Genomic DNA, 24,981 nt, shown 5'->3' with positions numbered 1-24,981 from the left:
GGGAATACAGTAGACAAGGACCAGCATTTCAGGGATTGCCTGTGATGGGTTTTACAAATGAGAACAAAAAGACTAAAGACTCAGAAATTGAACCTTCAATGCCATCTGTTATGTCTCTTTTGGACCTTGTACCATCAGGGCATGGGTATCCCAGCTTGAAGAGCACTGCCTTCCAACACCTGCCCCTACCTCAAGACCCTGCTCCGACGTTTCTTCCTCTACCAAACCTCTCACCGTGCTTTCAGAGCACAGCTGTGCTCTTCTCCGAACTCCTAAACTCTTCTATTCCTCAGTGTGATCTTTTCTTCTTTTCCTCTCTAAACATGTATTCACACATTTGCACCCCCTCCCATTTGTTAGGTAGTATTGTTTCTTCCCCAAAAGGACTCCCACCCAAACAACTTTTGAAAGAGTACTGACAACCAAATTGCAAATTATAAGTAGTAATTTGTTCTCCTATTGAAAAAATGAACTGAAGACACATACATTGTGGGAATACATTTATCCAAAGCTAACTTTTCAAAAAGTTTTAAAGCCCGGCTGGTGTTGCTCAGTGGCTGAGCATTGATCTATGAACCAGGAGGTCACAGTTGATTCCCAGTCAGAGCATATGCTTGGGTTGTGGGCTTGATTTCCTGTTGGGATATGCAGGAGGCAGCCAATCAATGATTCTCCCTCATCATTGATGATTCTCTCTCTCATCCTTTTCTCTGAAATCAATACAAATATATTAACTAATAAATAAATCAACAAACAAATGGATTAGAGACAACTGGCTTCCTAGAAGGGAAAAAAGCTTCATATATTTCATATCAAAATTAATTACTAATGAATCCAAAATTTAAACATAAATAATAAAACCTACTAGTATTAGAAAAAAAGCACAGCCCTTCTTTCTCTTTTCCCCTCCTTTTTTTCTTCCTTCCTTCCTTTTTTTTTTTTTTGACTTTGAGCTGAGGAACCGGATATTCCTAGACATCAGGGACCTCATTATCCATTCTGGAAGCCGTCTAATCAGTCATCCAAACATATTTGATGTACCCAACCCATATTAACTATAATTTTTTGGAAATCATTTTTGTAGTTTTGCCTTGATATTGTTTGGCTATAGGAAATATTTAATTTATGATTTCTCTGTAAACACGTTTCTTCATAAAAACTTTCATGAGATGGATAAATTGTTTTCAAGTGCATTAAATGTTTGTGAACACTAAATTTAATAATTAATGAATCTAGTATATGGTTTAAGTTGTAAACATTTAATTAAACAGTAATTTATAATTTGCAATTTTATTTTTGTTTTCTGGAATAAAATATATTTTATTCCATGTTTCAAATATCTTTATAGAATTTGAAAAGCACATAGGTGCAAGACCTGTTATCATAATGTTTGCTAAATAAAATGGGCCAAGTAAGTATTTCTACATTTGATACATAAAGAAAATTACTGATAAATCTTAATACATAGAAACTTAAAATAGATACATTTAAACACATAAAAATGTAAGACAGCTATACTACACACAAATACTATACAAAGTTAAAGTATAAACTTGGGGGCATGTTAAAATACGTAAAACAGAGAAGAGCTGCCCACTGAGAGGTTGCTGGTTCCATTCCGGATCATGGCACATGCCCAGGTTGCTCCATCCCCAACAGGGGCTTGTGTAGGAGGCAACTGATTTATGTTTCTCTCTCCCCCTCCCTTCCTCTCTCTAAAATCAATAAAAATAGGAGAAACCAAGATGGCGGCAAAGGTGAACAACTAATCTGCCGCCTCACACAACAATTTCAAAATTACAACTAAAAGACAAAACATCTATCACCCAGAACCTCGGGAAAGTTGGCTGAACGGAAGTCTTACACCTAGAAGAGAAAGGAGCACAAGCGCTGAAAAGCTGAGGGACAGAGGCCTGTGAATCGGGCTGGTGGCGGATGACTGGGCGTGCGGCTTTTTTTCCAACCTGAAGGGAAACAAGCTCCTGGTCACTTTGAAATCCAGTTTCTGGGGTCACGCGGGGGACCCAGACGCCTAAGGGGAGAAGCTGGTCTGTCGGCCATCGGGTCCGAAAGTGAGGGTGACTTTTTTGCAGAGGTGCACACAGCAGTTATTGTGTACTACGCTGGAGCACCAGACGCGGGGATTTGGAAACTGCCATCAGCTATCTCTGCCTTTCTGCGTTTCCAAGTCCCTGAGGCCCCATCCTGCACATTCTACAAACCTGCCCAGGCTCCACATAGCTGCTTTTGCATAATAATGGCTTGCCCTGTGGCAACTTAACGAAATAAACTGCAGCTCCAGTCAGACTGCTCCAAAATCGTCAAATCCCAAGCAAAGAGGAGAAAACTGTACTTCTTGCTGTAGCTCCTGCTGTGTGGCCTCAGACAGTAGCTGACCTGCACCCCATTAGAGATCTAGAAACTAGTGTAACTAGTGTAACTAGTGGTCGGTGTGAGATGACACCAGATTTCAACTACTCTCATAAGGGACACATTCAAGAGGCAGATTCAGTGAGCACCAAAGCCCTACTGGAACAAGTCCTGCCCCATAAACATGTCTCTAGCACAGCAATTCTTCCATTATAGACACAGCAGGTCCCCACAGCCAATTGGCCTGGAGGTCAATTCCTCCCAGTGACACCAACAACAATTAAGACTTACCTATTATACAACAAGGCTGTACACATAGTCCACAAAGGGGTGCACAAAGAGTGTCCACATCAGGTAACTGGGAGGCTGACCCATTGAACCAAATAGGACACCCAGCGCAAAAGGCTACCCTACCAACTCAGGGAAGCAGCAAAGATGAGGAGTCAAGGAAACAGATCTCAAACAAAAGACTGGATATAGAGTTCAAAACCATGGTTATAAGGTTTTTCAAGAATTTTCTAGAAAAGGCCGATAAATTTAGTGAGACCCTCAAGGATATGGAAAAGGACCAACTAGAAATTAAACATACACTGACTGAAATAAAAAAATATTATACAGAGATGCAAATCAAAACAACAATGCGGTACCATTTCACACCTGTCAGAATAGCCAACATCAACAAATCAACAAACGACAAGTGTTGGCGAGGTTGCGGAGAAAAAGGAACCCTTGTGCACTGCTGGTGGGAATGCAGACTGGGCAACGACTGTGGAGGACAGTATGGAGTTTCCTCAAAAAACTGAAAATGGAACTCCCATTTGACCCAGTAATCCCACTCCTAGGAATATATCCCAAGAAACTAGAAACACCAATCAGAAAGGATATATGCACCCCTATGTTCATAGCAGCACAAGCTACAATAGCTAGAATTTGGAAACAGCCTAGGTGTCCGTCAGCAGATGATTGGATCAAAAAACCATGGCACATCTACACAATGAAATACTATGCTGCCATAAAAAATAAGGAATTCTCATCATTTTCAGCAACCTGGATAGAATTAGAGAACATCATGCTGAGTGAAATAAGCCTCTTCAATGAAAGAGAAATACCACATGACCTCACTCATTTATGGATATTAAAGAACATTATAAACTGATGAACCAAAAGACAGATATAAGCAACAAGCAGACTGTCAAATTACAGCCCAGCCGGGAGGGTAGGGAGTTCTGGGGGAGATAAGAGATCAACCAAAGGACTTGTATACATGCATATAAGTACAACCAATGGACACAAAACTCTGGGGAGGGAGAGTATGTATGGGAGGTGGGGGGCAATGTTAAAAATATGTACACAGATAATTATTTAATAAAAATAAATAAAATAAAATAATATATATATATACACACACACACACACACACACACACATACATATATATATTTTATACAGAGACCTAACAGCAGACTAGAGGAACGCAAGAATCATGTCAAAGATATGGAATACAAAGAAGCAAAAAACACTCTTCTGGAGAAGCAAGAAGAGAAGAGAATCCAGAAAGTTGAAGATAGTGTAAGAAGCCTCTGGGACAACTTCAAGCCTACCAACATTAGAATTATGGGGTGCCAGAAGAAGAGAGAGAGCAAGACAGTGAAAACCTACTTGAAGAAATAATGACCGAAAACTTCCCCCACCTGGTGAAAGAAATAGACTTACAAGTCCAGGAAGCACACAGAAACCCAAACAAAAGGAATCCAAAGAGGACCACACCAAGACACATCATAATTAAAATGCCAAGAGCAGCTGAAGCCGGTTTAGCTCAGTGGTAGAGCATCAGTCTGCGGACTGAAGGGTCCTGGGTTTGATTCCGGTCAAGGGCATGTACAATGGTTGTGGTTACATCCCCGGTGGGGGGTGTGCAGGAGGCAGCTGGTCGATGTTTCTCTCTCATCGAAGTTTCTAGCTCTCTATCCCTCTCCCTTCCTCTCTGTAAAAAATCAATAAAATATATATAAAAAAGAAAAATGCCAAGAGCAAAAGACAAAGAGAGAATCTTACAAGCAGTAAGAGAAAAACAGTTAGTTACCTACAAGGGAGCACCCATACGAGTATCAGCTGATTTCTCAACAGAAACTATGCAGGCCAGATAGGAGTGGCAAGAAATATTCAAAGTGATGAATAGCAAGAACCTACAACCACAATTACTCTATCCAGCAAAGTTATCATTCAGAATTGAAATGCAGATAAAGAGCTTCACAGATCAGAAGAAGTTAAAGTTCATCACCACCAAACCAGTATTATATGAAATGCTAAAAGGTGTTCTTTAAAAAGAGGAAAAAGAAGAAAAAAAGTAAAAGATAAAAACTATGAACAACAAATACGTATCTATCAACAAGTGAATCTAAAAGTCAAGTGAATTAAAAATCTGAGGAACAGAATAAACTGGTGAATATAATAGAATCAGGGGTATAAAATGGGAGGGGATTTATAATTCTCAGGGGGAAAGGCGTGTATGAGTGGAGGGTATGAGAAGAGACTGGACAAAAATGGTACATCTATGCATGAGGACAGTGGCAGGGAGATAAGTGCTGAGGGTGGGGTGGGGACCGGGTGGAGGGAAGCTATGAGGGGGGAAAAAGGAGAAACAATTGTAATAATCTGAACAACAAAGATTAAATTAAAAAAATAAAATCAATAAAAACTTATTTTAAAAAAGAGAAGAGCTACTATCTTTAATATTTAAGAAGCTTTTACAAATCAATAATAAAAAAATCAATAGTTCAAAAGAACAATGAGCAAAAGGCAATTCATAAAGTAAGACATACTAATGGTTAATAAAGGTCTAAAAATACATTCAACTTCACTTTTATGGAATTGGAATGAAAACATCAAAATACTGTTCTTTCCATTCATCACTTTAGCAAATAATAAAAGGATAAATAATACCTACTATTGCCAAGGATGTAGGGAAACAGGTAATTTCATACAGAGATGAAGATCTATAAATTGGAATAATTGCTTTGAAGGGTATTTGCTAATATCTATTAAATTTTTAAATGGGTATAGCCTTTGACCCCAAAAATACATTTCTAAATAAGTTTCAGACAAGTGCACAAAATCTATAATAATAAAAGCATAATATGCTAATTAGACCAATGTCCTTTCAGACATCCTTCTTTCCAGACAAAGCCACTGCTGTGGCAGGCAGGGGCCATGGCCAAGGCCCTTGCATGAATTTTGTGCATCGGGCCTCTAGTATATTTATAAAGGACATTTAATAAAGCATTGAAACTTGTAAACACTCTTAAGTGTACAAGGATGGAAGTTTATTTAAATAATTTATGAAAGCAATGCACAGAATGCTCTAGTCTGGTAATTAAAAAATAAAGATAGATTTATATGTTCTGACATGTAAAGATGTCAAAGATATAGTATCAAAACAAACAAACTGCGAAACAATAATATACTTCTATGCCCGTTTGGATACTTTTTTACAATAGGTATGTAATTATGTATTACTTATAAAATTAAGGCTGTGTGTGCATGTGTTTGTGTGTGTGTGTTACTATCCTATATAATAAAGAACTAATATGCAAATGGTCATCCCACCCTCATGCCATCATGACTCAGACACTCAACACTGGGGAGAGAGGAATAGGGACCAGCCAGGCACAAATGAGCTCACAGAGAGGAATGGGAACCAGCTAGGCACAAATGAGCTTGTGAGAGGAATGAGGACCAGCCAGGCTGTGGAATGGGAGAGGGAGGGACAAGCCGCCTGCCCCGAGGTGCTGGGCGCCAGCGGCTGTGGCTGCAGCCTGGGCGAAGCCGCTCGCCCACAGTCCTCTGTGGCTGCAGCTGTCCCGAGCGAAGCTAGCCCAGGTCCTGGGTGCCTGCAACTGGCCAGAGCAGGGAATCCTGTGTCCTGGGTGCAGGGTGAGGCAGATGTGGTTAGGGGTGATCAGTCCAGCAGGGGAGCAATTAGGGGAGATCAGGTAGTAGGGGAGTAGTCAGGGGCAATCAGGCAGGCAGTCAGCTGAGCGGTTAGGAACCAGTAGTCCCAGATTTCGAGAGGCAGTCGGACATCCCCCAAGAGGTTCCGGATTGGAGAGGGTGCAGGCTGAGCTGCGGGATGCCACCCCACCCAGCTATGTACGAATTTCATGCACCAGGTTTCTAGTTTGTACATAAATTGAATGGAATAAACTGCTGACTTGTGGGAGAATTGTGGGACTTTCACTCTCTAAATTTTCTTTTCTAGTGTGTTGTTTTTTAAAAATATGAAATGCTTCATGAATTTTCATTTCATCCTTGAGCAAGGAAAATGCTAATCATCTCTGTATCATTCCAATTTTGGTATATATGCTGCCCAAGTGAGCATTGTTATTTTTTTTTTCTTTTTGATGAAACTTTGTTTCACCTCCTTACCAGCTCTAAGCAAAGAAATGACAGTTCACACTGGCTCTCCAACCTTCTCATGGCTGCACTTCCTGTTAGATTTAAAAATTTTTGGTATATTAGCTTTTTAAATCTTTTTTTAAAGTTATACATGTATACAGGTCAGAAGATTGAACAGTTCTTCAAAACTTCTTCTTAGAAAGCTCTCCTCGCTCTGACCAGTGTGGTTCAAGTGGTTGGAGTGTGGTACCATACACAGAAAGGCATGGGTTTGAGTCCCGGTCAGGGCATATACCTAGGTTTCAGCGTCAGTTAGGGTGCCTATGGGAGGCATCCAATTGATGTCTCTCTTCCTCTCTCCCCACCCACTTTCTCTAAAATAATAAATAAATAAAAACATATCCTCAAGTAAAGATTAAAACAAACAAACAAAGCTTTCCTCCACCCCAACTCCTATTACCAGCTCCCCAGAGACAATCACTTTCAATTCTTCTAGCTGATGCTTTGTCACATACTTTTATAACGCTAAGTAACATACTTAGGTTGCTACTCCTTGAATTTTCAATTTTATCAGGAAAGAGTGTTGGATTTTGTCAAATGCCTTTTCTGAATCAATTGATATTATGTGATTTTTGTCTCTCAATTTACTTATGTGATGTATCATGTTTATTGATTTGCTGATATTGTATCAGCCTTGCATCCCTGGAATAAATTCCACTTGGTCATAGTGTATAATCTTTCTTATGTAATGCTGGATCTGATTTTCTAGAATTTTATTGAGGATTTTAGATTTTCAATTTTAATTGTCATCTATTGACTTCCAAGAGCTGTAGGGTAAGGACCGTCTCTTCCCCATCCAGCCATATTCTTCCAAGTTCCTGATCTTTCCAGTTTAGATTATAATTCTGATTGGATCAACAAAGTCTACTATAAGCACTGTTGTTCAATATCCTTTTTGCTTTTCCCTGGAGCTAATAAAAAACATTTTTTTTTTTTGGCTTACAATTATCATGAACTCTCCCCCCAAACCTGCTCAGTAACTCTCTTCTCAAACAATGCAAAAAAAAAAAAGAAAAGAAAAAAGAAAAGGGGGGGCGGGTAATTTCTTAATTTAGCTACTTGAAGAAAAAATTTCTGAAACCTCCTGATGTGCTCCATCTGGCCTGGTGCTTCCAGGTGCACAGCTGCCTTTTAGGGTTTCCACAGCACCCAGGATTCCCTTCATCTCTCTTATATGGGAGCTCCTAAGCCTTTCTGGTTTACTTCCCCATTTTGAGAATGGAGGCATAAGAGACTGTGAACACCTCAAAATGTCTCAATTTCACACATGTCTCAATTTCACTCATAATAAATTAGAACAGTCTAACTAGATATCACATTCTAGAATGGCTGATGATATTTTCCACTTTTAAAATTTAAAGAAATTTATTTATTTATTTTTAAAATATATTTTATTCATTTTTTACAGAGAGGGATAGAGTTAGAAACATCGATGAGAGAGGATCATTGATCAGCTGCCTCTTGCATACCCCCTACTGGGGATGTGCCTGCAACCAAGGTATATGCCCTTGACGGGAATCGAACCTGGGACCCTTCAGACCACAGGCCGACACTCTATCCACGGAGCCAAAACGGTTTTGGCAAATTTAAAGAAATTTAAAGGCATTGCTTTACTGTCTTGTATCTTCCAATACTGCTTAAAAGTCCAGAGCCTTTCTCGCTTGTTCCTTTGTGTGTGCCTGAGTTTTCTCTCCACAAACTTGCAGGGTCTCCTTTATCCTCAGTGGCTGTGAGATTTCTTTCTTTCTTCTTTTATTTTTTTAAAAATATATTTTATTGATTTTTTACAGAGAGGAAGAGAGAGGAATAGAGAGTTAGAAACATCGATGAGAAACATCGATCAGCTGCTTCTTACACACCCCCTACTGGGGATGTGCTCGCAATCAAGGTACATGCCCTTGATTGGAATCGAACCTGGGACCTTTCGGTCAGCAGGCCGACGCTCTATCCACTGAGCCAAACCAGTTTCGGCGCTGTGAGATTTCTTGCTGCAGAATCTAAGGTGTGGGTCTATTTCCATTCATTGTTCTGGACAGTTGGTGAGCACTTTTTCTTTTCTTTTTTTTAAAATATATTTTATTGAATTTTTACAGAGAAGAAGGGAGAGGAATAGAGAGCTAGAAACGTCGATGAGAGAGAATCATCGACCAGCTGTTTCCCGCACACCTCCTCCCGGGGATGTGCCCACAACCAACGTACATGCTCCTGACTGGAATCAAACCCAGGACCTTTCGGTTTCGGCAAGGTGAGCATTTTTTCAATTTGGGAAACCATGTCTTTCAATGCTGGGAATTTTTCTTTCTTTTTTTGTTTGTGTAAAATTTATTTTTTATTATTTTCATTTTTCAATTATAGTTGACACAATTTCAGTTATAGCTGAAAATTTTTGTTAATCTATTTTGTTGCTAATTCCCTTCTTTCTGGTTCTGCTATTCTTTTTTCTGGTATTCCCAATGTCTGGAAATTGGACTTTCATCCTTTCATTTTCTTATTCTTTCCCTATTTTCTTTTTTTGCCTTTTTGCTTTATTTTCCGAGATGTGCACTCAATGTTATATACCAACACTGTTGCTGAGCTTTTTGATTTGTGTGTGTGTATACTCTTATTCAGTACACATACATATATTTGTTGTTACTGATCCTTACCTGAGGATACTTTTCCATTAATTTTTAGAGAGAATGGAAGGGAGGAGAGAAACATTGATGTGAGGAAGACTCATTGATTGGTTGCCTCCTGCACGTGGTCCCTCAAGCCTGCAACCGAGGTACATGCCTTTGACCAGAATCAAAGCCTGGACCCTTCACTCCACAGGCCGATGCTCTATTCACTGAGCCAAACCGACTAGGGCTATTATATCTTTAATTCTGAATAGCTCCTTCCTATTCTTTTCTTTTTTCTTTTTTAAATAAGCATTCTACTTTTGTGTCATAGATGCATTCACTTTAACTCTCTTAGGATTATATAAATCTGTATGTACTTAAACAATCATTTCCCCCCACTCTGCATGGTCTCTGTTGTCTCAAAATTTATTTTTTCTGGCTTTTTCCCCTTTACCCTCTGTATATGAGAGGCTTTTCTTAAGTGTCTTATGGTTCTTGGCTTTCCATTTCTATTAAAGTGGAACACTCAGAAGGGAACTGAAAGTTCAGTATATGCAGGTAGCATTCACCTCCTAGTAGGATGATTTCTTTGGGTCATTTCAATGGGAAATTTCTTGGATGGTCCTAAAAGTCCCTCTATAAAACTCTTCCAATATCCCAACTTGAGGATATTGGAAGGAGTGTTATTTTGGGGGAGAAGTTAGAGAAGAAGGATGGTGATCTCAACATCTGGAAGTCAACTCTTACTTATTCCCTTATTTTCAACCTGGGAAATTGTGCCTGGTGCTCATGTCCAGATCCTCTTATTGATCCTCTCAGAGAATTGCTTTTGGTTCTCTATCAGCGTTGGGAGAGGCAGAGAACAGAATTTGGGGGAAGTAATAAAGGGGTAGTGCCTTAGAGGCCTCTTTAAAAGCTGTTTCACATTGCCTAGCCAGCAAGTGTTGACCTATGAACCAGGAAGTCATGGTTTAATTCTCAGTCAGGGCACATGTGCAGGAGGCAGCTGATCAATGATTCTCTCTCATCACTGGCGTTTCTGTCTCTCTCCCTCTCCCTTCCTCTCTGAAATCAATAAAAATATAAAACATAAAAACAGAAATAAAAGCTGTTTCATGCTGGAGGCTAATTCTAGCAGGTCATAATTGCAAGAAGTTCATCAACCTTTTGATGAACTTCTTGCATTAATGATCACCTCCAGCGGTTTCACAAATCCTATTTTAGCCTTACCTTTACCCCATCTCCAAAGATACCTGAAGCCTCTGGTACTAATTCCTGAGTCCTGATTGTGATGGGGTGGAGTGCAAACCAAGGTTTTGCTCAGCTTACCCCAGTACCAATTTTGGATCCAGCTTTCTAAATCAGTCATCATCTAGCCATTTGCTTTCAGGCTTCCAAAATCTAGTTGCTATTGTCTCCTTGTCCATTTGTTTGAAAGTCCCTTCATTCTTGTTTTAGTAGGATTTGGGGGAGGATGGGATAAACAAATGTTCAATCTGCCACTGTTAAATCCGTCATTCTTCATGCATTGTTTTGTTTTTTTAATTTTTTACTGAATAAGAATACATGCTCACTTCAGAAAATTCTGCAAAGCACCGAGAAATATGATTTTGTTATGATTGCATCCAATATTTTTTCCTTTTGCTTACATCACTGACTTCATGTTATTGACATTTTCCAATTCTACATCATTAACTTCCCATCAAAATTTCCAATAGGCTTTAGCAATCTCCACCTTAAGGAAACAACTATGGAACTATGAACATTCTCAATTTTCTAGACTTTTCCTCCTTGGCATCATACCGCTGGGTCTCGTCCAGGGCTGGATTTGCAGCTCCCCTTTTAAGGGAGAAGACATACGAACAGACAGGTTACGGGCGTGTATGGGCTCTGGTAACTGCAGATTCTCAGAACAACTCTGCTATCCAGAGGCCAGGGCCTCTGGCTTCACACAGAGGTGTGAGATCAAGGCTAACCCTGGAGCATGGTTCCCATATCCTCTCCCCTCCTCACTCCCGGTCCAGGCCCCAAGTGGCTAGAGATGGTGACATAGTGGACAAATGGCACATTCCAGCCATACAAGGCAGCCTCTGGGAGGCCGCAACTTCCCACAGAAGCTCCAGCCGTGGATGTGCATGTGCCAGAACAAACCGCCCAGAGCACAGTGGGTTGGGGTTCTTTGCTTTTCAATTCTGGCCCCAGTCTGTAGGAGGTCCACCTGTGAAAAGGGTATGACAAGTGGACAGAAGAAGGGGAGCGATATTCTCATTCCAGCCGTTGCAACTGGATGCTGGAAGAGCAGCACCTGGACCACAAGACCGCACTCAAACATCAGGCTGGATTTGAGGGTTTTAACCACCAATCACCTTTCCCATACTCCCATTCTTGGCCTTAAAGGACTTTTTCTTCTACTCTGAATCTATTTCCATGCAGCCCTTGTTTTTGTATGTGACCAAATATTTTATATATATTCTTACTTTCCTCCAAGTAAAAGATCACTCTGTCACATGCCACACTTTGCCCCAACCCCCCATTCTCATCTACTTTTAAACTCATCTTTGTAGTCTGCTGGATTAATTCAGGATCAGCCACTCCCTTTAATTCAAACCTCCAGGCAAATTTTGAGAGAATAATGACACTGATTTCTCTGAAATATGCCAGCACTTATTTTTCCACAGGGTTCTGTTATTTCCATGTTACCTTTGCTCTTAGTCCATGGAGGATGACATCCCTTCATGTTTCATCTTTGGAGCCAGTTTATAGGTCCTAGAATCAATGACATTTCCTCAAAATAAAACCTGACCGTTGGCCCCCAAGAGATTACCTTCCACGATCACCTATGACGGTTGGCCATGAAGGACAAGGACCTGCTTCCACTGAAGACCTTCAAGGTAAGTCATGCAAGTCCAAAGGTAATTCCAAACTAGAAGCTCCCAAAGTGAACTACAGGTAAGTGCACAAGCTACTGAAGGCCCGGTGTGGAAGGAACAACACCCCACAGAATGACAACAGCTGGTGTTTACTGGGCCATCACTACACACGTCACCACACAGACCCTAAATATGAGTACCAGTCCTACTTAACAGATGAAGAAATGAGGCCTCCAAAAAGGCCAAGTAACTAAACTCATGCTGCTGATAGCAGACAAGCCGGATTAAACAAAGGCAGCCGGACACTTGAGCCACATGGCCAGTCCTCTCTGTGGCCTCCATCTAATGCCTTATATAGACACAGCCCTGCACATTGGAGGATGTTTCTGGTAAAGCCACGTCTGTCCCTAGTCCACTGAACAGATACAGAATCCGGACGTGGCCCTTCTCCAGGGAGCTCTAGCATGTATGAGCACCCTGACAAGTGACCATCTTTCTTACAGTTCTTGTTTTGTTTCCTGTAGACTGAGGTAACATTAGGTTATGACAAAATTCCCTGAGACAAGGAACCCAACACAGACCTATGTATCAGCCTGGTGATCAAGGAGACGCCAGCACCTGCAGACGGACCTCCTTCCTGCACATAGCTGGCTAACGTATCTGACCAGGGCTTACTCTGGATTGTAACTCTGAAAGATCTAGAAGGCAGATCTCTGGGCTGCCTGAGAGCCACTCACCAGAACTGGGGTCTGCAGGTGGTTCGCCTTCTTCTGAGTCTTCTTGCTCCTGCATGGTTGGCCTCTCTCCACGCTCCATCTGTGACATGAGGTCTGGTTTGGAAATTGCATAGTCTGGGAAGAAGGAAGGGAAGAAGATATAATATGGCTGAGGTTGCACTGGATGCTGCAAATGTGTCACCTGTGTGAGTGTGACCCTATAGCAGCTCCCCTAATTTGCAGCTAACAATGTTGGAGAAGAAATGACCCAAGTTTCTAGCCCTTTTCTTGGGACCCACTGTGTGTGTGCATGTGCACATGGACGTGTGTGCTAGCCATGTACTATGTCCTCCCATGCGGGGTCCGGCAGTAGGGCTCCACCTGCCACCAACACAAACTGGCTCTTTTGTCATTGTCACACCTGTTGTTCAAGTTTTTCATGACAAAGGCACAAGGTATTTAAGTTTTTATAAAGTACAAAACTATCCTGAGAAATTCTAGAAGCCGTAACTTAAAATACTGATAGATTTCCTTACATTAAAAAATCTTAAAGTTTCTTGGAAATAAAGTTAAAAGATGAAGAAACATGGAGGAAATATCATTATACACACACATTTGCCATTTGTAAATCAAATGGCTAATATCCATAATTACATATAAACAGTCTCTATAATTAGTGAAAAATAAAAAAGCAAAGATAAGAATAGGTAATTCATAGAAGAATGCAAATGGCCAGTAAACACATAAAATGATAAACAAGTTCACTAATCATCTAAGAAATATAGATTAAGATAATGAGGTGTCACCAGAACCGGTTTGGCTCAGTGGATAGAGCGTCGGCCTGCGGACTGAAAGGTCCCAGGTTCGATTCCGGTCAAGGGCATGTACCTTGGTTGCGGGCACATCCCCAGTAGGGGTGTGCAAGAGGCAGCTGATTGATGATTCTCTCTCATCGATGTTTCTAACTCTCTATCCCTCTCTCTTCCTCTCTGTGAAAAATCAATAAAAAATAAAATAAAATAAAAATAAAAAAAATTCTTAAAAAAAAAAAAAGATAATGAGGTGTCCTTTTTCACCCATCAGAAAAGACAAATATTTAAAATAGAACATCAGCTGGGCCAGGGTGTGGAGAAAAGGCATTTTCACACACCATTGCATAAACATACAGGGCCTCTGGAGGGCACTATAGCAGTGACAGAGAGATTATTGTAAATGTGCACCCTCTTTACTCCAAACCCACTTCTAGGAATCTGTGCCACTGAAATACTTCTAAGTGCACAGAGATGTTTTATGGCAACACTCACAGGGAGAAGACAGAATCCAGCGGCTGCCCATTAAGTGCCCAGTGTTCATCTTCCCAAGCAGGCCTATGCGTGTTGACATGAAAAGCTGTCTAATACCTGCCGTTAGGTGAAATGAGTGAAGGATCCCATTGGTGCATACCACAAACTGCATGTGCATGAGTGCAAGCATCATGTGTTATGTTTGCATGTGCACAGAAAATATGGGAAACCACGCAGGCCAGTGGGTTCGAAGTGGTTACCTCTGGAGAGTGGTACTGGTGGGAGGATGGGGGATGCTCTTTATTATATAAATATAAATTGCTGATTTTTCACAATTATGTATGCACTTTTAAAAAGAAAAGAAAAAGCAAATTAAGAAGAGAAGCCGAATCCTGTTTGGCTCAGTGGACAGAGCATCGGCCTTCGGACTGAAAGGTCCTGGGTTCGATTCCAGTCAAGGGCATGTACCTTGGTTGCAGGCACATCCCCAGTGGGGGGTGTGCAGGAGGCAGCTGATGGATGTTTCTCTCTCATCGATGTTTCTAAATCTCTAATCTCTTGTGTTCTCCAACAATGTTTCCCTTGGAGTTCAGAAATCCCAGCGGTTCCAAATGGACCTCAAGCTCGTGCTAAGGCAGCCCCCGTGAGTGAAGCCCGCTCCTTACCCATGGAAACCAGAGACTCGTAGTTGCCCCTCATCACGTTCTTGTAGAGCTCCTTCTGCCACTCGGACAGGTTTCCCCACTCCTGCTCCGAGAAATGGACGGCGACATCGTCAAACGTGACAGGAACCTAAAACCACAGGACAAGCTCAGCTGGGACCTGATGGAGGGTTGTCACAGGTCCTCGACTGCCAAATCCCAAGGAAGCAAATGGCTGCAACCCCCTGGCCTGGTTCAAGCACCTCTTCTTAGGACCAGAGTGGGAAAGGTCCAAAGGCTCGGCCCTGGGATGTCACCAAGGGGTCTGGCCAGGCTTGGGCCACTGCTCTGACACCAGAGTAAGGACTTGTCTTGTCTGGTTCTTTTCTTCTCAACAGGATAGCCCTCACTGCTGTAAAGCCTGGTGTGCAGACCAGCAGCAAGAGCTAGAGAACTTGCTAGAAATGCAGGCTCTCAGTCCCCACTGTAAGCCCACTAATCAGATTCTGCTTTTAGTAAGCAACACAGGTGTTTCACATGCATAATAAAATTGGACAAGTGCTGGCATAGATAATATAGTCCAAGTTCTTTCCTAAAGGCTGGGGAAAGTGGCAGCAGCACAAAAGACTGTAAAGAAAGCAGGTCCAGCCGAAACCGGTTTGGCTCAGCGGTAGAGCGTCGGTCTGCGGACTGAAAGGTCCCAGGTTCGATTCCGGCCAAGGGCATGTACATTGGTTGCGGGCACATCCCCGGTAGGGGTGTGCAAGAGGCAGCTTGTCGATGTTTCTCTCTCATCGACGTTTCTAGCTCTCTATCTCTCTCCCTTCCTCTCTGTAAAAAAATCAATAAAATATATTAAAAAAAGAAAAAAAAGAAAAAAAAGAAAGCAGGTCCAGCCCTAACCAGTTTGCTCAGTGGATGGAGCGTCGGCCTGTGGACTCAGGGGTCCCAGGTTCCGGTCAAGGGCATGTACCTCTGTTGCGGGAACATCCCCAGTGGGGAGTGGGTAGGAGGTAGCTGATGCGATGTTTCTCTTTCATTGATGTTTCTAACTTTCTCCCTCTGCTAAAAAATCAATAATATATATATATATATATATATATATATATATATATATATATACACATACACACACATATATATATACATATATATATATACATATATATATATATATATATATATATATATATATATATTTATATTTAAATCTGGTCCACATTCAAGTTCTAACAGAATCTTCTGAAAAATAATATTAAAACCTAATGTTTGCCCTAGCTGGTTTGGCTCAGTGGATGGAGCATTGGCCTGTGGACTGAAGGGTCCCAGGTTCGATTCTGGTCAAGGGCATATACTCAGGTTGCGGGCTCAGTCCCTAGTAGGGGGCTTGCAGAAGGCAGCCCATCAATGTTTCTCTCATCATCGATGTTTCTCTCTCTCTCTCTCTTCCTCCTTCCCTCCTTCCCTCTCTCCCTCCCTCCCTCCCCTGCCTTCCTCTCTGAAATCAATAAAAATATATAAAAAACAAAACAAAAACCTAATGTTCTCTAGTGTTTTTAGGCTCCTTCTAGAAATCATATTATTATTGTCATTAACATGATTTATAAGCCAACTGATAAAAACGTTGAGTTCTGCCTTACTGTGTGTGGCTCAGCTGGTTGGTGCCCCAGGGGGCTGAGGTGTGATACCTGGTCTGGACACATGCCTAGGCTGCAGATTTGATCCTGGGTTGGGGCAAGTATGGGAGGCAACCAATCAATGTTCCTCTCTCTAAAAATCAGCAAAAACATAACCTCACATGAGGATGGAGAGAAAACAAAACAAAACAAAACAAAAAACATTGAGCCTAACCAAGCCCTATACTATTTCACCCTCCCTACTGGTGAACGGTTAATTCACACTCACGAGGACCGACTGACTACATCTCTATCACTGGGCCTTTGCTCTGCGTGCTCATCCTCTCACACATCATGGACTGAACACCCTTCTAAACCAACATTTCCTGATCACTAGGACCCTCCTCTGATCTATTCACCTATGCTTTTATCAACGGAGAAATCATTTAAGGGTGGTGTGTAAAACGATGCTGACAACCAACCAGGTATCATGATATTTTTTTCCTTCTCAACCATCATCCTTTATATTTAACTCCGTTCCTAAAACATTCAGATCACTCCTTGGGAGCCCCAGTTGGGACAGGGTTACCTTGGGAACTTCTCCATTGTTGCCCGGGGGCAGCCGCAGGATCCAGAAATTTCTGTTTTTCAGCAGGTTCTCCATGTTCTCCAGCCGCCTCTGCAGCAGCCCGTACTCCTGCAGCAGGGTCCCCAGAACCACCCATTTGCTCTCCAAGTGGTTTGCAAACTCCACGGCCGTCTTCTCGCAGTCAGCTATCTTCTTCTCGTTTGTCCCTGTCCGCCCCTCCAGCGTCAGCAGCCGCATGGCCTGGGCCTCTAGTTTCCTCTCTACAGCCTGGACGGCAGCCCACACGGCCAAGCGGGTGATCTCCGCCGTCGGGAGTGGCGTGTCCTTCTGGGCTGCAGAAGAGATGTGGAAAGGGGTTTCCTTTTGGGAAACTGGGCTCTGGAGCAAGGGGTCCATGTCGGCCTCGGGAACTGTGGGGGAGAGGGGGAGGGGGTCTTTCTCAGGAACTTCAGGGGAGTGGAGTGAGGATTCTTGGTGGTGGGTGGAGTGAGAGAGCAGTGAGATTTCTTGTTCAGCAACACATGGGGGTGGGTACCGGGTCTCTTCCTGGGAAGTCAGGGGGCCCTGGAGCTGCGTCTCTTGCTCGGAGGCTGCAGGGTACAGGAGTGAGGGTGCCTTCTTGAGGATGTGCGGCATGCGTCTGGAGGTCTCTTGCTTGGGAGGTAAGGAGCCTTGCCGGGGAACAGCAGGAGTCAAAGACGGCATTTCTTTGGGGGGAAGAACCCGGGACTGGAACAGGGCTTCTCGGGGGAGTTTAGCAGGGGCCTGCCGCGGCGTTTCTTCTGGCAGGACATTGGGGAATGACAGAGGTGATGAGCGTTGGGTCTCCATGTCCAGCTGTTGGACCTGTTCAAGGAAAGGGCAGGAGTCAAGGCCAGGCTACAGTTAGCAAAATAAAATCCAAAGATACACACATTAATAGGGCGCTGATAGCAATGTGTTCTGTGGATATAAATCTTCCCGAAAACCTAGCACTCATTCAGACATCAATTACAAAACCGTTAACAACAGATAGAAGAAGGTTATGCCACCTTTTTCTCCTCATAGAGCCAGTTCCTTCTTCACAGTATACTTTTCATGGGAACCATCTTAGGAGTTGTATTGTTGGAGAGGAGAAAGGGTACTCAGGCCTGTGCACACATACTGCTGCTAATGCCACTCTGGCATAGTCAGTTTTTTACCCCTCTGTTCTCAGTGTCCTCATCCATAAAATGTGACACACCATGCCACCTCACTGAGTTGAGCATTCTTTAATAAAATAAAACCCTGGAAAACGACAGAGCAGAATCTTGTCAATGCCAGGCATTGTTCCTATGCCCAGACTCCCAGCAAGGTGGGGGCCAGTGCTGTTAGCTGACCTACCTCATGGGTAAGTCATCTGGCCCCCTGCTTCTCCTCAAATTGTCAGCAGTCATGGTACCCATGTTCTTTTCCCCACTTTGTCCAACACACATGACCTTAAGTTCTACCGACTATTTGATAAAAGCTAAATTGTTGACTTATCAATAAAATTCCTCAGAGTTTTATGGTGTGGTCTGGCTCTGACATGATATATGGACACAGCCCGTTGGAGGCTGAATGGCCTTGTGGACATTCCAAGCTGACTTCTGCTCTAAGCAAGGACACAGGCAGAGGTATGGCATGTCAACGGCTCCTAGGGAGGTCCCTTGGGCAGAGGTCTCTTCGTGGTCTGGGTTCCTCCCTATGGTTTGTGAGGTGGGGAACGAGGGCTAGAAGCAGAGCTGAAGTCTGCCAGTTTTCTTATGCATGTCAAGATTGGAAGGGAGGAGAACCCAAATGCAGACAGATTCCTTTTGGGATTTCAATTAGTATTACCCTTCCTGTTCCGCACCTTGACAAGTCCATGTTGAGAGAATTCTTTTGTCATCAGGGATGTGAAGCCAACATCTGCATGATGAGTCCCCCATTTATCTATCCAGACAACCAAAAGCTTTACTGAAACTGAGCAGAATCTCTCCTATAATGTTTGCCCATGTCCTCATTAGCTTTCTTCAATGAATCTACTGAAGGCCTTTTCCTATGCACCAAATACTGAGGATCTTTAAAGTAACTGAAATCCCCATTTTCTTTGTTTGAAAATTAACATATTCCTTGTGTCTGGTCTGAGATAGAGTATGTACTTAATAAATGGCTGCTGAATGAACGAATAGTATAAACTGTTGAGTTATGAAAAAAATTAAGATAAAGTTCCTTCAGTCTTTTATCAAAGGTCATCTAAACCTATTTATACTTCTATTACCATCTTTCTTTTCTCTGTTCATTCATTCACTTATGAATCACTTAACTAAGACACTATTACATTTTTAAGCCAAGGATGAAAGGCTTAAGACTTTATTAGGACAAGAGAATTAGGAGGTAGTATGATACAACAGCTCTACAGCTAACCAGACAGACGTGACAGCTAGTCAGGAGATGCCTGACAATTACTCTACATTTATGTTCCATGAATTGTGTTAAACATTTTTAAGGGTTATCTCACTTACGTAATCTTCATGAAACCCTATGAAACAGGGACTGCTAGAATTGTTATCCACGCTTTGCAATGAAAACCCTGAGGCAGAAGAGCCTAAGTAATTGCCCAAGGTCACAAAACATGACCTGGCTCCTGGGCCCAGGTCTCAGTTCACACTGCAGGTCACCTCCAGGCCTTATCAACCAACCGGGGCAGCTGGTTGGTGCTCTGAGTCCTTTTTACCGCTGCAATTCAGAAGCTTGGAGATGAAACAAAGATCTGTGGGAGGTTCTATGATGGGGAGGTGGATGGCCCTTTTGGAAAAGACATTTCCATTCAAAGCTGGGGTCAAGGATCCCTTTGAAAACCTAATGAAAGTTGGGGATTCTCCCCCTCAAAAAAATGCATATGGGCACACACACAAAATCCTGCAAACATTTTCAAGTGGTTTGCAGACCCCCAAAGCTGAAGGCTGTCAACAACTAAGCCGCCTCACAACTCTTCCCTCTTCACAGGTGAGGGCAAGACTGGAAGGCCCTCTGGGATGGGAACCTCAGGCACAGAGAAAGTGACTAGCAAAATGCAACACAATAGACACATTATGGCCCCATCCTCAGAGGGGATTAGGGCATTTGACTACAAGTAGTAGGAAAGGAGGGAAAATCCCCTGGGGGCCAAGTTAGTCTCCCTGAGTAATTCAGGGGTTTAACCAAAACAATGAAAACAAGCCCAGTACAGTAAATAAAACCAGCAGAGTAAGACATCTTTACCAACTAGTCTCATCAGAGTTCAAAGGAAAATAACCATTTCTTTGCTTTCTATTATTACTGTCTCTCTCCATTTCCGGATTTGGGAGACTATGGTGGGATGAGGGGGGCCACGGGAGCATGTCCCCTCCCCCCCCCCGCCCCCAAAATAAAGCCCCTTATCTTTCCATAATGGCTTTGTATTGCCTTCAGCAGAGAGAGGTGGCCCGAGAGAGGGATGTAAATATCTGAGACTAATAAGCTGTATTCTCCAACTGTAGGGGAGACAGAATTCTTCTGAACTGTATTGCATAGGATTTCGCCGTCCCTCCCTACCTGTCTCCTAAGTGAATGGGGACTTTAGGATTCAAGCCATGTTAGCAGAAAAACACATAGCCATCCATGTCTGGTTTATAAAGAAAGCTGTGCCGGTTTCCAGCATGACCCAGTGGGATTCACCCAGAATTATATAGGGCCCTGCAGACCTACACCTAAGAAGACATTTTTAAATCTTCATGTATGTTATTTTACAAACACTTTTATTATTATTTAAGAACCGAGAGGCTCTTTAGAAAGCCATCTGTCCTGACCCCTTCCTGTGCACAACGGGGGAATGGAGGCTCAGAGGCACAGACACCCAATGCAGCAATCCCCCCCAGAACCGCTGCTGCACCTCCAAGAGCAGGTCTTACGGGGAGGTTTTCAGACACATTGTGTATGTGTGTGTGACTGGCCACCGCAAGAGTCCCACCAGCCCCCCAAACCCTTAGAGGCTCGCTCCCCAGACCCCATCCGTCTAGACACCCCAACTTCGCCCTGGGGCCTCCCATACGCAGGGGCTGGAGGCCCAGACGCCAAGCCCGAGGGTCCCAACACCTCCTCCCCCTCCTCCTCCCCCGCCCGGACCGCCCGTGACCGAGCCGCTCCGCCGGCGCTGGCAGCCCCCCGGCCCGCCGCCGCCCTCCCCCACCCCGACGGGCCGCGTCCGCCCGGCGCGGGGCCCAGGCCCGGCCCCCGGGGCGGCCGCCCGCCGCCAGGGCCGCCCCCACCCCGTCCAGGCCCGCGGCCCGGAAGGCGGGCGTTTCTGGGGGCGCGGGCGCCGGGCCGCGGGGACCCGCTACGTGACCTTGGGGCGGGGAGGGCCGGTCGCCGCCGGGTGCCCGCGCCTCAGTGCCTCGGCTCCGCGAAGTGGGGAGAGCCGCGTCCGCGCCGCGCGAGGCGCCGGGCCGAGCTCTGCGGAAAACGCGCGGCGGCGGCGGCCACCCCGACGGACGCGGCGCCGGCCCCGCAGGGAGCGAAGCGCGCCGCCCCGCGCCCCCCGGCGGCCCGCGCGTGTGCGTGCCCGGCCCGGCGCGGCCCGCAGCCTCCCGGACGGCGGCCGGCGCCTCGGCCCCGCGCCGTCCCGCAGCCCCCCCGCCCCGCGCAGGGGCGCGCGCCCGCCCTGCCCCCCGCCCCCCGCAACGTCGCAGCGTCCCCGGCCCTTACCGAGCCCCCCGGCCGGGCCGCCGAGCCCGGGGCGCGCAGGCCGTCCCCGGGGGCCCGGGTCCGCGTGTCCGCGCGCGCGCGGGCCGCCCTCACCGCCTCGGCCATGGCCCTGCGCGGTCCGGCCCGCCGCCGCCGCTGCCGCCGCCGCCGCCGCCGCCGCGCGGCCCCACGCAGGCCGGCCCGGCCTCGCCTCGGGCGCCGCCCGCCCGGCCGGCCTCCCTCCCCCGCCCGGGCTCGCGCGGCCGTCGGGCCCGGCCTGCTCCTCAGGGCGGGCGGGCGGGCGGGGACGGAGCGGCCGAGCCCGGCAGCGGCGGCGGCGGCGGCGTCGGAGCGGGGCGCGCGGCGGGGCGGGCGGCCCGGCGGGCGGCGTCCGGCCTCGAGCTGGGCCCGGCCCTCAGCACCGGCCCCCGAGCGGCCGCGGCGGCGACCCCGGCTGCGGCCCCGGCCCCGGCTGCGAGCTGCGCTGCCGTCCCGGCGCCGCTTCAGCAGGGGAGCTGCACCGCAGCTGCCATGTTGATACAAACTGCATCCTGGGAGGCATGTCCCTCTCAGGCCGTTTAAAGAGAAACACTCCGAGGCTCGTCGGAGGCTGCCGGAACCCAGACAGCTCCATCTACAGCCGGTAGGAGCGAACAGTGTCGAGCGAGCCAGCCGGGCGGCGGCGGACACGCCCTGAGCCCCCGGGCCGGGCCGGCCCGTCGTGCACAGCCCGGGCCTCCCCCCCGCGGGCCGCTCACCTGGGGTCCGCCCGGCCCGCACCCTGCCCCGGCGACACCGGGCGGCGGGGACGCAGAGGAGGAGAGAGCAGCGCGCAGCCCGGGCGACGACGTGGTGGGGTCTGGAGGCGGCTTGATTGGCTCCGACAGCCTTCCCCGCGCCGGATCCCCTGCTCCTCTCAAACCCAGAACCCTTTCAAACCTGCGCTCACAAAGGGATCTGAGAAACCCGTCACACCAGAGGCAGCCCCGGTGCATGTGACCAGCTCGGTGCAGCCCGGGTTCCAGGGGGGCTCCGGGGCAGCGGGCCGTGGGCTCCAGGGGCAGCCAGGGGCTTGGGGGTGCTTCGGCGAAATGCCCCGGTGTTGTTTGTGACCTGAAAAGGACAGCATTCCGAGAATCACAGAGTGATGGGGCCAGCAGGGGCCGGAGCCGTCCTGTGGGAGGAAACTGAGGCCGAGTGGGCAGGGACTTGTTTGCCAGGAGCTGCAGTCTAGGTCCCCCTGGGTGCATGAGCAGTGACCCCCCCAAACCATGGGACAGCTTGGAGATGGCGACGCCTTTACCTGGACAGGGTCACCCACATATTTTTGGAATATCTACCTCCAAGGGAGCAAGCACTGGAGTTGAAATGAAGAAAAAAAAGAAAAGAAAAAGCATGGGCAGGCCTTGTGGTGACAAGTGATGAGAATGCAACTGGAGCTAACTTAAAGGGGAGGGGGTAGTATGTGTCCACCTAAGGGGGACCCCGGGGAGGTCAGGTGTGCGGAGCCTGCAGAACAGGCAACGGGAGCAGGACTCTGTGTGCTATGGGCTCAGATCTCTCTTTAAACATGGACACTTACGGGTAGAGAGAAGGCCAGTGCCATCCAGCCCTTTCCCTTCCCTTCCCAGAGATCAGACTTAGTACTTGGCTCGCTGCGTTCCCTACCCTCTGTCAATAAACAGCGCATTCCATGAATGTTGGTGTTTTACAGTTTTGTGTGAATGAAGAAATTCAGTCTACATCTTGTTGCAATTTGCTCCCCCCCCCCCCGCCCCCTTACTTTGTCATGTTTCTGAGACACATTGTGTTCAAACAAGCATATCCGGTTCGTTCCTGTTAACCACTATATAGTATTCCATTGAGTAAGTCAACTCCAGTTTACTTTCCATGCCCCTGGGGGCAATGAGCACAGACCTGCTGCTGGGAACGTCTGCCTGCGTGTGTCTGTGCACCGGGAGGTGGTTGGTCTGGGAAGGACACCGCCCAGCACCCTGGGTGACAGGAGCACCTCCACCTTCCCGAGGCTCACACACAGCACCCCAGAAAGCACCTGCTGGTGACAGTCCCGCCAGCCCTGGGTGGGGTCCTGTTGTCACATCTTTGCCAACACTCTCTGATTATGGCCCCAGAAGCCTTGCCAGCACTATCATTGTGAAATGGCAGCCCGTGACTTTCTTTCAGAGCTAGGCATTCGGTTTCTTCCCCAGAATTTCCTCTTCATATCCTTTGTCAATATTTCTGTTGTGAAGTCTTTCTTATAGGTTTATAGGTGTGTGTTTTTTTTTTAAATATATTTTATTGATTTTACACAGAGAGAAATTGAGAGGGACAGAGAGTTAGAAATGTCGATGAGAGAGAAACATCGACCAGCTGCCTCCTGCACTCCCCCTACTGGAGATGTGCCCGCAACCAAGGCACATGCCCCTGACTGGAATCGAACCCGGGACCCTTCAGTCTGCAGGCCTACGCTCTATCCACTGAGCCAAACCGGTCCCGGCATAGGTGTTTTCTTGTTTTGTTTTTGTTAATCCTCACTTGAGGATATTTTTGCATTGATTTTTTAGAGAGAGTGGAAGAAATGGGGGTTTGTGTGAGAGAGAAACGTTGATGTGAGAGAGACACCTCGATTGGTTGTTTTCCACACGTTCCCCAACTGGAGCCGGGGACCAAACCTGCAACCTGTCCTTGACTGGGAATTGAATCCAAGAAGATCCTTTGGTGTGCAAGCTGATGCTCTAACCACTTAACCACATGGGCCAGGGTGACTTATAGGTATTTTTATTTTTATTGATTTCAAAGAGGAAGAGATACAAAATCAGTGATGACAGAGAATCATTGATTGGCTGCCTTCTGCACAGTCAAGGTTGGGGATTGAGCCCAAAACCTGGGCATGTGCCCTGACCAGGAATCAAACCGTCACCTCCTGGTTCATAGGTTGACGGTCAACTGCTGAGCCACATCGTCGTCTGGGCTACAGGTTTTTTGTTTTTTTAAAAATAAATTTTGGATATCGCTGAAACTGGTTTGGCTCAGTGGATAGAGCGTCGGCCTGCGGACTGAAAGGTCACAGGTTCGATTCCAGTCAAGGGCATGTCCCTTGGTTGCGGGCACATTCCCAGTGGGGAGTGTGCAAGAGGCAGCTGATGGATGTTTCT

General features: G+C 46.0%; 1 protein-coding gene and 1 non-coding gene across 4 annotated transcripts in view; both read right to left on the bottom strand.

Moving 5' to 3' along the window:
• The window catches only part of ZNF777 (zinc finger protein 777), a 32,559-nt gene extending 9,717 nt beyond the window's left edge, over positions 1–22,842 (bottom strand). Inside the window, exons 1-4 of one of the 3 annotated variants that reach the window (XM_036429840.2) lie at positions 22,582–22,842; positions 17,141–17,986; positions 14,960–15,086; positions 13,033–13,146 (exon numbers count right to left, since the gene is read on the bottom strand). In XM_036429840.2, the coding sequence (XP_036285733.2) occupies positions 13,033–13,146; positions 14,960–15,086; positions 17,141–17,986; positions 22,582–22,818 (1,324 nt within the window). In that variant the 5' untranslated portion in view covers positions 22,819–22,842. Of the gene's footprint in view, positions 1–13,032; positions 13,147–14,959; positions 15,087–17,140; positions 17,987–21,485; positions 21,671–21,844; positions 22,061–22,581 lie in introns of those variants that run through there. The other 2 variants (XM_036429841.2, XM_045578631.1) reach the window with 2 other exon arrangements.
• LOC118714666 lies at positions 6,642–6,748 on the bottom strand. Its single transcript, XR_004986658.1, has one exon. It is a non-coding gene; the product is annotated as a U6 spliceosomal RNA (small nuclear RNA).
• Positions 22,843–24,981: the final 2,139 nt, after the last annotated feature.

This window comes from Pipistrellus kuhlii, unplaced genomic scaffold (assembly GCF_014108245.1).
Source record: "Pipistrellus kuhlii isolate mPipKuh1 unplaced genomic scaffold, mPipKuh1.p scaffold_m20_p_10, whole genome shotgun sequence".
Classification (NCBI taxonomy): domain Eukaryota; kingdom Metazoa; phylum Chordata; class Mammalia; order Chiroptera; family Vespertilionidae; genus Pipistrellus; species Pipistrellus kuhlii.
This window is presented reverse-complemented; position numbering and strand designations above follow the sequence as displayed.